Source organism: Argopecten irradians, chromosome 7, assembly GCF_041381155.1.
Source record: "Argopecten irradians isolate NY chromosome 7, Ai_NY, whole genome shotgun sequence".
NCBI lineage: Eukaryota > Metazoa > Mollusca > Bivalvia > Pectinida > Pectinidae > Argopecten > Argopecten irradians.
Genome location: NC_091140.1, coordinates 11515608 through 11530334, shown reverse-complemented (window position 1 = coordinate 11530334; position 14727 = coordinate 11515608). Strand labels below are relative to the sequence as shown.

Genomic DNA, 14727 nt, shown 5'->3' with positions numbered 1-14727 from the left:
ATTTGTTTTCTAATTTCCGATATGAATTTCCGATATCAGAATTAGAATAAAAATGTCCGATATCGGAAATTCGGAATAAAAAAAAAATTGGCTTGCCATACAGTAATACATGTACTGCATGAGGTTGTATGGGATCCCGACGGGCAGGGGTAAAGTTACATTTATACCTCCTGCTCCGCTCCACTCCCACCCCCTCATTCCTCTCATCGTTTCACACAAGGGATATTGAACACATTGATTATACTTGTATATATGTAGTGGTGTCTGGGTGAGAGAAAATAAAAATTAAGAGAGCGAAAATTACGTCCATATATATATGTCTGGACGTTCCACCATGTGTCAACCAACGTGATATATTGCAATGGACAGCATAATGCTAATCTTCATATCGTATTCGAATGCATTAATTAAGAAATTAGAAAAAAAATCGTCCTACCCGCGATTTAGATTTCTTCGGAACATACAAATAATCCCTAAATATTTTGTGGGTTTTCTTTTCCAGCAGTTTCCTTTTGTCGACGTAGAAATAGTAGTCGCTAGATTCAGAAGTGGTGGTGTCGGACGTATAGACGGACATGTTTCCAGCTGGTACTCGACTATTAACTGGACATTATCCAGTAAATACATCAATAAAGGCATGTCAGGGGTGCATCGTCTGCAGCATATCAAAGGTCCGCCGTCACCATGCACTCAGGTGTGTACCATTGTATACAGACAGATGGTAACAATCAATACAGACCTGAACAGGGGTAGTCTATCAAATATTCATTAATTTATTGTCGGTTACCTTGTGTGGAGGCGATTCTTACTAACGCGCTATATATAAAGAGGTTTCTATTCCTATAAGGGGACGATTCTTCCTAGTAAATGAGCAACATCGCCATATTGGAATTCGTTCTTAACCAGAAACATAATAAATTGAGGGAGGTTTATTACACAGGATGGTCAATATTCAATATTAATGTGTTTGGAACAATGTTGCTGGATTCAGATCATTAATTTTGAATGAAAAAGATATTTATGAATTATAATCTGAATTCGATCTGTTGAAAATAAAACAAATTGAAATGGGAAAATATATGACTTACATTTGTATGTAGACTGTCCAAAATGAAAGTAACATTTCTATGTAGTTATGACCCCTCTTCAAATAAAGGATTTTCTATTAATTGTATATTTAAAACACTAAAAATTATTTTAACGATTTTTTATTCTTTATTATTATTACACGTATTTTACTATTTGGGGGAATTTTTAATTATGGTCAAACTTTACAACAAGTAATTTTCGCTATCAATCATATCTGAGTATACATGTATTACACGGGTACATACATTTTTATGTAACGGGTCTACATGTACGCACATTTGAATACTTATAAAATCGGTTTTTATAACTACATGAAGCTACATGTAGTTATAGACTTTAAAATCGTTGGTTAGAAAAAAGTACGTTAGTAACATGTTTCTGAATAATTTCTTCATTTCTTTATGATGATGCCATACGCCAATGATGACGCTTGTTGGCATTATTTTAACGTAAGTACATATCATTTTTTTTTTTAAAGCCATCGTTACTGACTGGTGGCCCATGTTAAAATGCGGATTATATTTTCCCCTTAGTGAGCCCCATCAAAGTATCGTGACCTTTCAAAGCGATCCATGCTCGCAATGCACTATGGGTATGTTGGCAAGGAAAATATTCATGGCGGACAGGTGAAGTCGTGAGAGGGAGTTGTTTACATGAGTTACCATTCAGTCGGATATATACGTCGCTGTGTACGGTTTGAGAAGGACCGGTGTTAACTTTTAAACCAGGGATGTAAATTCTACTGTTTCAATCGCTCGAAATTATATTATAATGTAGTTAAGGAGGTTTTCGAAGTAATTTACCGTTTGGAAGTTTCTACTTCAGGAGTGCACTGAATCAGTAGCGTGCCATTTTATGTTTGAAGCTTACGAAACATGGTATTTCCTGAATCGTTTCACAGATGACATTAGTCAAATTATCCTTCAAGGTAATTATTTGTTTAATGACACTTTCGTCCAGTTTCAGTGTGTATGTACGCAGAACTAAAGACACTGGACCTTTATATTACAGTTAAAACGAAATGTCCCGAGAAAGGCTAAAGTTTGCCAAATTTCTATATTGCTACTGCTGAAGTGCCGTAGACATCTGCGATATAATATCATTCAAACCGATAGTTAATGTATTTAATCCTAATCACATAACGTCATTTCATTTATTTTGAAGAAAAAGGGTTATTTTTAATTGCATGATAGTTTATTCATACATGTGGACCTAGATCTACATGTAAAATTACGAGGGTTTGAAAATAGCAACAAACACAGTGTGGGAATAGATGTATCAGAAATGTCTCCCGCCATTTAAGTAAGGTGTAATTTTATTATTTTTTCTTAATGATTTCATAATATTATTTTCCATATCAATCATTAATAATTACCAAATAAGTAAAACCCATAAATTGAACTGTCAGTAATTCCATAGTTCTTTTAAGTTTAAATATTAAAATATTGAAATAAAACAGTATTAGTTAATTTGTTAACATTTGATTTTTTTAATCTTAATGGGAAATAAAGTGAAAGTGGGAATAACGTCATTGTACCCAAATTGATACTGTACCCAAATTGATACCGTAATTGAAAAAATACCTAAAACATTTGTGTTGTTAAAGTTTACCTAATTTCTCAGTGGTGATACCAAAGATGCATCATTTATTGTTAATTACGCTTCGTTTTACGAAACTATTTCTGTTATTTTCTCTGAAAGATAACTTTGATATTGATAACTCTGTCTGAAACGTGTTAATCCCTAGAAATGTGGCCGTGCGACAATTACTATTTGTACTATAATAGTGTTTTTTTCAAAGCGTAAGGCCTCCTCAAAGAAAATTTTCTTAAATAATGAAATTTAAGATATAAACACTTAACAGAAATAGATAAAATATAGTTGCCACACATTATTTTTTTATTTAGTCATGTTCAAATTGCTCTTTGTATAGCGTTATTTCTCCATCTTAATTTTTACTAAAACTGTTACTAGATTCAAGTATTTTGTAACTTGATTGATTCATAATTATGTTTGTAGTTTTTTTACACTGAAATTTGTTACAATCATTAAAAATAATTGATAGTGGTCTTTTGGCATATACACCACATTGGAACTATATAAGCTTAGGTGAATGCCACAGAAAACTGATTTTAAATCATTGAAATATCACACAAGTCATTACGTGGTGTTACAGGGTACCAAATTAGCACAGGTACTGTTGCGAAAACACTTGTACAATTTTTACAGTAAAATGTATAACTGTATTCAGTATAACTTGTTATAATAAACGCAACTGCGTTTCTTTTCTAAAGTAAAATCACAAAAATCTATATAAATTGTTTTTTCTTAATTTTATATATTTTTTCTTGCTGGGTATCAATTTGGGTACACATCATGTGACAAAGCTAGAAATTTCGAGACATGATATTAATCGTTCTAACAATAAAAATAAGCACTGTAATAAGAAAAACAAAGCATCAAAATAAAGTTTGTATGCTCTTTTTGAAAACAAAACAGAAAAAAATGAAGCATACCAAACAACAAATGTCATATAAGAGAAATCTACGTGTATTGGTATCAATTTGGGTACAATGACGTTACAAATTAATCACACCTCAGACACTGTAATGACATTATTATATTGATTGACCTGTGGCCTAGTATGACGTTGGTTAATCAAATAATTATTGAATTATAAATCTGCATTAAAAATGGTTTTCATTTCTTTATGATGATTCAAATGATGATGACGCTTGTTGGCATTATTTTAACGTAAGTACATATCATTTTTTTTAAAGCCATCGTTACTGACTGGTGGCCCGTGTTAAAATGCTGATTATATTTTCCCCTTAGTGAGCCCCATCAAAGTATCGTGACCTTTCAAAGCGATCCATGCTCGCAATGCACTATGGGTATGTTGGCAAGGAAAATATTCATGGCGGACAGGTGAAGTCGTGAGAGGGAGTTGTTTACATGAGTTACCATTCAGTCGGATATATACGTCGCTGTGTACGGTTTGAGAAGGACCGGTGTTAACTTTTAAACCAGGGATGTAAATTCTACTGTTTCAATCGCTCGAAATTATATTATAATGTAGTTAAGGAGGTTTTTCGAAGTAATTTACCGTTTGGAAGTTTCTACTTCAGGAGTGCACTGAATCAGTAGCGTGCCATTTTATGTTTGAAGCTTACGAAACATGGTATTTCCTGAATCGTTTCACAGATGACATTAGTCAAATTATCCTTCAAGGTAATTATTTGTTTAATGACACTTTCGTCCAGTTTCAGTGTGTATGTACGCAGAACTAAAGACACTGGACCTTTATATTACAGTTAAAACGAAATGTCCCGAGAAAGGCTAAAGTTTGCCAAATTTCTATATTGCTACTGCTGAAGTGCCGTAGACATCTGCGATATAATATCATTCAAACCGATAGTTAATGTATTTAATCCTAATCACATAACGTCATTTCATTTATTTTGAAGAAAAAGGGTTATTTTTAATTGCATGATAGTTTATTCATACATGTGGACCTAGATCTACATGTAAAATTACGAGGGTTTGAAAATAGCAACAAACACAGTGTGGGAATAGATGTATCAGAAATGTCTCGCGCCATCTAAGTAAGGTGTAATTTTATTATTTTTTTTCTTAATGATTTCATAATATTATTTTCCATATATCAATCATTAATAATTACCAAATAAGTAAAACCCATAAATTGAACTGTCAGTAATTCCATATTTCTTTTAAGTTTAAATATTAAAATATTGAAATAAAACAGTATTAGTTAATTTGTTAACATTTGATTTTTTTAATCTTAATGGGAAATAAAGTGAAAGTGGGAATACAAATTAATCACACCTCAGACACTGTAATGACACTATTATATTGATTGACCTGTGGCCTAGTATGATAATCAAATAATTATTGAATTATAAATCTGCATTAAAAATGGTTTTAGACAAAGATGTTTCAATTGCAAGAATGCAGGGTAATTCAGATATTTGAATGGAAAGATTCTGAAGTCAAATCCAGTGGAAAAGTAAATACATGTATGTAATACTATGTATACATGAAATTTCATGATATGACAGAGTCCAAGATACTTGTATGAGAATGTGTTAACATTTCAAGAATTTTTTATAAAAAGTTTGATACATTTTTATTCTTATCTTGTTAATCAAAAGTGTAGAGTGAAAGACATGTATTTGGCCTGTATATAGTATTTAGTAATACAATGTCTTTTATAAAACTCATTTTTATAACCTAGTATTTTACCTTTGCAAACTATACATGTACAAGGATAATTTTATTAATTTCTCCCTTTGAGGATGAGATAATAACTTTATAATAGAATACAATGCATCCCTAACACTGATATAACATTCTTTGGTAATTTTTTGAGTGCAAATACATGGGCTCAATACAAAGAGGAGAAAGTAGTTCAAATTTCATGCATTATTGTATCAAGTAATGATTTACCTCTTTCAAATGAACATGTAATAACCTGGATGGAACAGTCAGCTCATTGATGGCAACATTAAAAAATCCTTTGAATATTTTTATCTACTTTATGACCATGAAATGGTACAAAGTTTGTAAGGTATACTTTTAATCAACTTGGTTGGTTAAGTTACACTTGTTTTATCAATAACTCTTAATGTGGACTGGTTCTTATGTAATATTGTTTACAAGTTAACATGTACAATATTGGTACAAATCTATATCGCTGTAGAGTTGTGTATTTGCTGTGTATTATGTGTGTAGAAATGTAAACAAGGTAAGCTACAGTAAGTGTATAGACAGTCAACAGTGTACTGTGGTAATTGATCCCACACTGATTAATATTATGATATCTATAAAAGGTGTTTATAACTGGACATTTTCACCACAAGGCCACAGTTAGGTCATTCAATCTGACCAGAAGCTAAACTATGTTATAAGTTTCCTTATTATTTTGGACTCCACTGCTGAGCAGGGTCACTGAAAACACATGTGGACACCTGGATTCTTCAGTTTTACTGTGGAATCAGTTCATTGAATATGATTGTTAAATTTACCAAGAAAAGAATGGCATTTTTATTTTAACAAATTTTATTGATGAGATCTTACGTCAAAAGGATTGAATAATAGGTATTGAACAATTGCATGGAAGTTTCTTAACTCATCAGCGTCCCAATAAAAAGGAAATTTATTTATGTTTCTTAAGATTGGCGCTCTTCTACCGGTACTTTCTTTTCTTCTAGATTCTGGTTATGGTGTTTTATACCCCAGCTTTTAAATATAATGACCTTATGAACAATAAAACAGGCTTTTAAACCAACAACTTTGGTATTTTACATATCACCACATCTATATATAAATACTAGAGTTTATTAAACTTATCCTAAGGCCCACAGTACATAGTAAAGGCCTAAGATGAAGTTAACACTAATAATATAAGCAAATGTAAGTTCCCTGCATAATCTATGTAAAATTACAATAAAGGCCAATTTTACTGTTTTGCTGCTAGTGGTGATCGGTGGTAACCAACTTCTGCACAGTGATTTGTGTTCTATGTTTAGAAGTGTAGTTATGAGGAATATATATATCAGTCTATATGATATTGATTATTTTTTCCAAGTTGGTAAGAATCAGATATGAAATGAAATTGCATGCATTATTGTCGGAGTATAAATTAAAGTTTAATGAGAAGGCTGTCCTTGTCTGGAGTTACAGCTATTCGTCATGTGAAACTTAACACATTTCTCTGCATTGAAAGTTTTGTTTATACCACCATATATGACCCAATCAGTGCCCGAGGCATTTAAAATTTAGAAAATTTAAGAATTGCTTACTTTCTGCAGGGCACATTTTACCTGTAATGGAAGGCAAGAAGTACAAATATTTACAGTAGGGAGTATGTACCAAATTGAATGTGCAATATTTATATATTAACTTTACACTATCAATAAGGACAAATTATATGTTACAATATTTGAAAAAATCACAGTGAAACAAAAATAGGAGTGGGATATAGGGAGTAATAGGGACATGTCCCAGGTACTTATTATGTTGAATAATGATCAATTCCAGAGCTCATTTCAAGCTTATGGACCTGAGTATTCCACTTATATACGGAGAGTTAACAATACTTGTGAACAAGAAATAGGCCAAGACGAAAAATTTGTTAAAATCAATAAACTGAACTTCGGTTTTGCCTTTTGGCTTATAGTAGTGCTGTGGTAATAACTTTACCAGCAATAAGCAGTTTGTCTAATAATAGGACAAAGTCTTACATTGTGCTGCTATTTGTTTTACATGCGTTAATTATAGCATCATTTTAAAAACAAGATTTTAATTTTTTTAATTTTTGTTTTTTGTTTCAGGATTGGTGAGCTAGATGATCAGCCATTTGAAGTGTGACAGGGAGGGAGAGAGATTGCTATGTGATGAACAAGTACGAAATTCTGGGAGTAGTAGGTGAAGGTAGGTATATCAACATCACAAGATTGGGTTTTATTCAAAAAGGACCTAACAAAAACTTATTGGATTGGGTCATATCCAATTTATACAAAATATAGTATTTATAATTTTTTTCAATGATTTGTATTATATGTATAATTTGTTGTGTTTATTTATCAGATACATTTACAATGTTACTCTATGTATATATGGGTTCTTTCTGTTGTTACCAGGGCCAAACAAGTGATTGAATGTGTAATGAAGTGTTCTATTACCAGCAATCATAATGTTAACTGAATCATTGATGTTGGAGTTTTAGACTTGTGGGCAGTACCACATCCTGATCCAGTTTTCGGATACTGGTACGCAGGATGTCTATAAAAGTTTCCATTTAGACGTAGCTCACAGATATTGAAATCATTAAACAGTCGTTGTATTTTAACCTAATGTCAAAAGTTTATCCTGAGAAGTCACCTCCCAGTACTGGTAGATTAAAGCGTCGACATAAAATCCAATGACTACAACAAGAAACATGTATTGATTTTTTGATTTCCTTTAGAAGTGTTAGTTGATACCGAGTATCTCATACAGACGGATACAATTATGTATGGAGGGAGCCTTTATCAGAGAAAAAACACATTTCATGAGACCCGGTATATAAAATATTGTGCTGTTTCATTGATTTTTAGGTCATTTACAAACAATTTTCACAGTTATTTCCAACAATTACCTTCAATTCTGTAGTGTTTAATTTCCACATCAATTCCTGTAACATCATGACCAGGTTTAAATATTGATACAAAATGCTGGAGGTTTGTGATAAGTCATTGATATAACATCATATCAATCATATAAATATAGTTCATGGAAGTGTGACAGAGATAAATAGCTGTTTATTGATCAGTTACGTTCTCCGACAGTCTTCTATACTTTGTATAAATAAGCTTTCCTTATTCTTTCCAATTGGTCTCCAATATTAATGACGTCTATATAGGGTTTTTGATCTCGTGTTATTGACTTTTGATTAATGCTGTTGACTATCAATGTTGTTAAAACTTGTTTGTTGTCATAAAACTTCAATTTTGGTAACCCCAAAATGACCTTTTCTGTTTACAAGATTAAAGCCAAGACTTATAATTAGGATAGAGCCTTTAGCCCTGAATTCACCCAGTAAAGTAAAATGTATTGAAGTATCTAACAACTAGCTTGATACAAATGTGTTCCTGACATTTTTTGTTTTAGTTGAACTTTAATTCTATTGGTATAAAAGATGACATTTGAAAGCTAAGGAATATTTCAGAAATGAAGGAAAACAATTTAGCAACTGAAGCAAATCTTCTTTAATTCCTATTACTGTTCCTAAGGAGAATTTTGGTATAGGAATTTCCTGAGGACCTGAAAGTATAACTCAAACAGGAAGTGTTGAGACAAGGTTTTCTGTTACAAGGTCATGGTATTTCTGTTATAAACCATATAAAGAGCTTACATAACTGACAATTACACACAAACAGAACTCGTCCCACTACTTATATGATATTGAACATGGTGATTTGTACCCGTTCTGAATGGCAGCTAATATAAGTTGCATCTTAGAACCATATATTTCTATATGAGAATGATATGTTCGATTCCTTTGATAATTTGGAAATTAATTGGATGATCACCTGATAGGCTTGAGTTCCTGGTAATGTATGGATATCCACATTTAACATATTGTATGGCTGTGGTATAATGACCGAGTACAGTTAGTCTGAGCAACTGAGCAATTAACAAGTCAATGTTTTCATTTTTACTATCCTATAATCTCCGGATCTTGTATATAACAATAGGTAGATCAGGTTGTTTGGTACGGACATTGTCCTTCCTAACTTGGTGGTATGTCTATGTTTGGAGAGTTGCAGTGTAATTGAGGTTTTAATGTACGACACACAAGGGCGTTGGTGTGTACTATCAATTACACCTATAAATGTAAACACAGGGTATTGAGTAGGTATTGAACAAGGAGGAAATCGACAGGACTTGTTGATCGCTGTCACTAGGGAGCCACTACCATTTACCGTACATAGAACTGCTTGTCAGGCTTATGTATTATGCAGAAATGATTGTTTTTCTGTGCCTGTGTTCCTTCTTCATTGTTAGGAATCAGCTAACATAGTGATTTACATACAACAATTTCTAGGTCCCCATCATAAAACTTCTTTTCTATAAAACCCCATTTCACCCTCTTTCCCCTGTCTCTCCCTTAACCAATTGTTATGTTATTATAATGTAGACCCCTATTTCATCCTCTTTCCCCCAACTCTCCCTTAAACCAATTGTTATGTTATAATGTAGACCCCTATTTTATCCTCTTTCTCCCAACTCTCCCTTAAACCAATTGTTATGTTATAATGTAGACCCCCATTCCATCCTCTTTCCCCTGTCTCTCCCTTATCCAATTTTTCTGTTATAATGTAGACCCCCATTCCATCCTCTTTCCCCTGTCTCTCCCTTAACCAATTTTTCTGTTATAATGTAGACCCCCATTTCATCCTCCTACCATCCTAGTCCATTTTCATACAGTTGAAACCGCTGTCTAATGGAGACAACCTCTGTATAAAGACCACCTGTTTAACAAGACCACTTACTTAGGGTACCAGTCCCAAATACAATTTGTCCTGTGTATGAAAATCACTTGGCTATAAAGACCACTTTCTTTGTCCCTATAGTTAATGAGTGGCCTTTATAGACATAATAATTTTTCTATCTCCCCCTCTCCTTTTCCTTACCATCCTTACCTCTTTTCCCCCTTTGAGGGTTGCGGTGACTGAGTGGATAAGATGTCTGAGCATATTATCACAAGCCCTCCATCTCTGGGTCGCGATTTGGTTTTTCTCCGGATACTCCGGCTTTCCCCCAACAAACCTGTCACGTCCTTACATGACTCTGGCTCTTATTAGGACATTAAACTAACTTAATAAACCCAAACACCTCTTTCCTGAGGTAAAGGTAAACACAAAAGATATCCTACATTCTCTATAAGGAATTGGCTTTTTATCGCAATCCTTGCAGTTTGCCCTGACTTGTTATTTGGATATATTCATTGCCGCCTTCCTAGCTCTTTATCTAATGTGTTTCTATTTCCCCTTTGTTATCATCTTTGTAGAAATTTCCCTGCCGTTACTGAACATTCATTAACATACACTCATCCTTTCCAATTCCTTACTCTTCTTTCTTTGATGATATATACCATCCCTACTTCTGCCGTTTTCTAGTTGATTTAAGAGATCTTCATTCCTTGAATCCCTACAAGAGCTGTACAGTCAAACTGAATTATCTTATTTTAAGTGAACAATCAATACAGAGGCAGCAGTATTCACATCAGAATCTGAAATTCCTTTCCTAATGATGATAGTCTTGAACTCTTTTCAGGATCTCAGCTTAATGTTATCCATTGACTCTACATTCTATAGCGCTAATTGTAATTTTATTTCTATTACAGGAGCCTATGGTGTGGTTCTAAAATGCAGACATAAAGTAAGTCATTACACAAAGTCTTTTTTTACTTTTGTACTTAAGAAGGAGTTTCCTTCTGCTATTGTGACACCTGGACCCCAGTTAGTAACATTAATGACACTTTTACTGTTTTCAAATGAGAATGGGTTAAATATGTTATACTATTATCCTCCTAAGAAATTCACAGAAATCAAAAGCTTCATCATTACTCATAAGCCAGTCTTTTGTACTTTTTTTTGAAATTACCAGTGAGATGAATATGGTTTCAAGCTAGCGCTAGTTATGAGAGCTTTATTCGTGATTCCCCCATACCGTGTCAGTAAGTGTTTTTGTCTGCTTACTCTTGTTACTGAAGAATCAGGAAGAACTAATACAGATATCATGCAGTTTAGACATCTTTCAGATTTACAGTATAAAGATATTAAATCCATAGATTACACTTTGTAATCACATATATGTACATTGGTAGAAATCAACAACTGTCAACAGGTGGCTTCTCAAAGACAACTCAGTCCCTATAAAACATGTATGTATGGAAATAATGTCTCCGTGAAAAGTATTGATATGCTGAAATGTTGAATCTTCTATACATAAACTGACAGTCAGGAGTCATTGATATGATGCCAGTAGATTCTTTCAAGGGACATAAACAAAGGGTCTCTAAGAGAAACAGATTTTAGGTGATTGTTCTTGCTAGCAATATTAACACATTACACCATGGTTGTTTGCAATGCGTTATATAATTTATTCCAAGGGAAATAAGATGTACATAAATACGAAATGGCATAAGGCTGGGCTGTTTGTTACATGTACCACAAGCTTGGTATTGTAACTTACTCGAAAATATTAAATACCTTTTCCTTAAGTTTGTTCTCATCATATAAAGGTCTTGATTATATGCAAGAGTAGAAATCACCTAGTTCTGGCTTTCGGTCACGTAGACCTGTGTCCATACATGTACGTATGCATTAATATGTAGTTATTCAAGAAAAGATTTGTCACTCATCAAACAAAACTTCAGGTGCTTTGATATTTTTTTTTTAAAAATTCTGTATCCATTAAAAAGTAATTTAGAATAAGGTATGGAAATGGCCATTATTTACCTGTAGAACAATAGAGGTATTTCACCTTGTTAAGTCAGGTAGAAGGACTTACCTAGGCAGTCATCAAAACAAAATTGATTTTACAAGGACTTGCTAGCATTTGATGAAGTAACATCTTCAGATTGTTTGATGCTAGAAAACAGCTATCAATTATTCAAGATGATTAAGATGCCCTTGTACTTGACTATTACACAGAGGACCTTTGTTGTTAGATATAGGATATGTCCTTCAGTGTATGTTCACTCCTAGCTTGGACTTGTATGACTTAGCAAAGGTTTTTGATCCCAATAAACATAATTATACATGTTTAGAAAAAGCTTTAGTTAGAGACCTGCATTTTACAATTAAAAATGCCGTTGTGCATGTAATAATGAACTCCTGGTGGAAATGTTTGGTATGGGAAACCCTTAAGCTGTTAGAGGATGTCTCAGCAAATTAAAACTTATAACTCCTGATAGATTTGATATTAACAAAACAAGATCACATGTTGAGAACAGCTTTAATAGAATAACATAGAAATAAGTTTCCCTGAACCTGTTACTTTTGTACAATGTTTGTATAAGTGTGATTGTGTAAGGTTCCCTGTTAACCTGTTACCGCTGTACAACGCTGTACAACATATAAGTGTGGTTGTGTAAGGTTCCCTGTTAACCTGTTACCGCTGTACAACACTGTACAACATATAAGTGTGATTGTGTAAGGTTCCCTGTTAACCTGTTACCGCTGTACAACGCTGTACAACATATAAGTGTGGTTGTGTAAGGTTCCCTGTTAACCTGTTACCGCTGTACAACGCTGTACAACATATAAGTGTGATTGTGTAAGGTTCCCTGTTAACCTGTTACCGCTGTACAACACTGTACAACATATAAGTGTGATTGTGTAAGGTTCCCTGTTAACCTGTTACCGCTGTACAACACTGTACAACATATAAGTGTGATTGTGTAAGGTTCCCTGTTAACCTGTTACCGCTGTACAACACTGTACAACATATAAGTGTGATTGTGTAAGGTTCCCTGTTAACCTGTTACCGCTGTACAACACTGTACAACGTATAAGTGTGGTTGTGTAAGGTCCCCTGTTAACCTGTTACCGCTGTACAACACTGTACAACATATAAGTGTGATTGTGTAAGGTTCCCTGTTAACCTGTTACCGCTGTACAACGCTGTACAACATATAAGTGTGGTTGTGTAAGGTTCCCTGTTAACCTGTTACTGCTGTACAACACTGTACAACATATAAGTGTGGTTGTGTAAGGTCCCCTGTTAACCTGTTACCGCTGTACAACACTGTACAACGTATAAGTGTGATTGTGTAAGGTCCCCTGTTAACCTGTTACCGCTGTACAACACTGTACAACATATAAGTGTGATTGTGTAAGGTTCCCTGTTAACCTGTTACCGCTGTACAACACTGTACAACATATAAGTGTGGTTGTGTAAGGTCCCCTGTTAACCTGTTACCGCTGTACAACACTGTACAACATATAAGTGTGATTGTGTAAGGTTCCCTGTTAACCTGTTACCGCTGTACAACACTGTACAACATATAAGTGTGGTTGTGTAAGGTTCCCTGTTAACCTGTTACCGCTGTACAACGCTGTACAACATATAAGTGTGGTTGTGTAAGGTCCCCTGTTAACCTGTTACCGCTGTACAACGCTGTACAACATATAAGTGTGATTGTGTAAGGTTCCCTGTTAACCTGTTACCGCTGTACAACACTGTACAACATATAAGTGTGATTGTGTAAGGTTCCCTGTTAACCTGTTACCGCTGTACAACACTGTACAACGTATAAGTGTGATTGTGTAAGGTTCCCTGATAACCTGTTACCGCTGTACAACGCTGTACAACGTATAAGTGTGATTGTGTAAGGTCCCCTGTTAACCTGTTACCGCTGTACAACGCTGTACAACATATAAGTGTGATTGTGTAAGGTCCCCTGTTAACCTGTTACCGCTGTACAACACTGTACAACATATAAGTGTGGTTGTGTAAGGTTCCCTGTTAACCTGTTACCGCTGTACAACACTGTACAACATATAAGTGTGGTTGTGTAAGGTTCCCTGTTAACCTGTTACCGCTGTACAACACTGTACAACGTATAAGTGTGGTTGTGTAAGGTTCCCTGTTAACCTGAGAGATGACACAATATATGCGTAACAAGGATAAAAAAATTGATAAAAGTGACCTTACAGATTCGCCTGTTAGTGTAGAGACCAGGAAGGTAAGGAGGTCTATATCACTGACTGATAAAGAGATGTTTGATCAGGGTACACTGTCTATTTACTCTACTCTCCTACCACAATGTGAGATCCTCTCGTAAAGTAGATCTCTGACACCTTACATTTCATTACATTACATTACAACACCTCACCATTCATTACATTACAACACCTTACCATTCATTACATTACATTACATTACATTACAACACCTCACCATTCATTACATTACATTACAACACCTCACCATTCATTACATTACATTACATTACAATACAACACCTCACCATTCATTACATTACATTACAACACCTCACCATTCATTACATTACATTACATTACAATACAACACCTCACCATTCATTACATTACATTACAACAC

At 34.1% G+C, this 14727-nt stretch overlaps 1 protein-coding gene across 6 annotated transcripts in view; it reads left to right on the top strand.

The window, feature by feature from the left end:
* Window positions 1-3998: 3998 nt before the first annotated feature.
* LOC138327558 (cyclin-dependent kinase-like 5) overlaps window positions 3999-14727 on the top strand; it is a 73877-nt gene continuing 63148 nt past the window's right edge. For all 6 annotated transcript variants that reach the window (XM_069273736.1, XM_069273739.1, XM_069273738.1 and 3 more), the window contains exons 1-3: window positions 3999-4320; window positions 7443-7542; window positions 11000-11034. In XM_069273736.1, coding sequence (XP_069129837.1) covers window positions 7506-7542; window positions 11000-11034 — 72 coding nt within the window. In that variant the 5' untranslated portion in view covers window positions 3999-4320; window positions 7443-7505. The remainder of the gene's footprint in view (window positions 4321-7442; window positions 7543-10999; window positions 11035-14727) is intronic.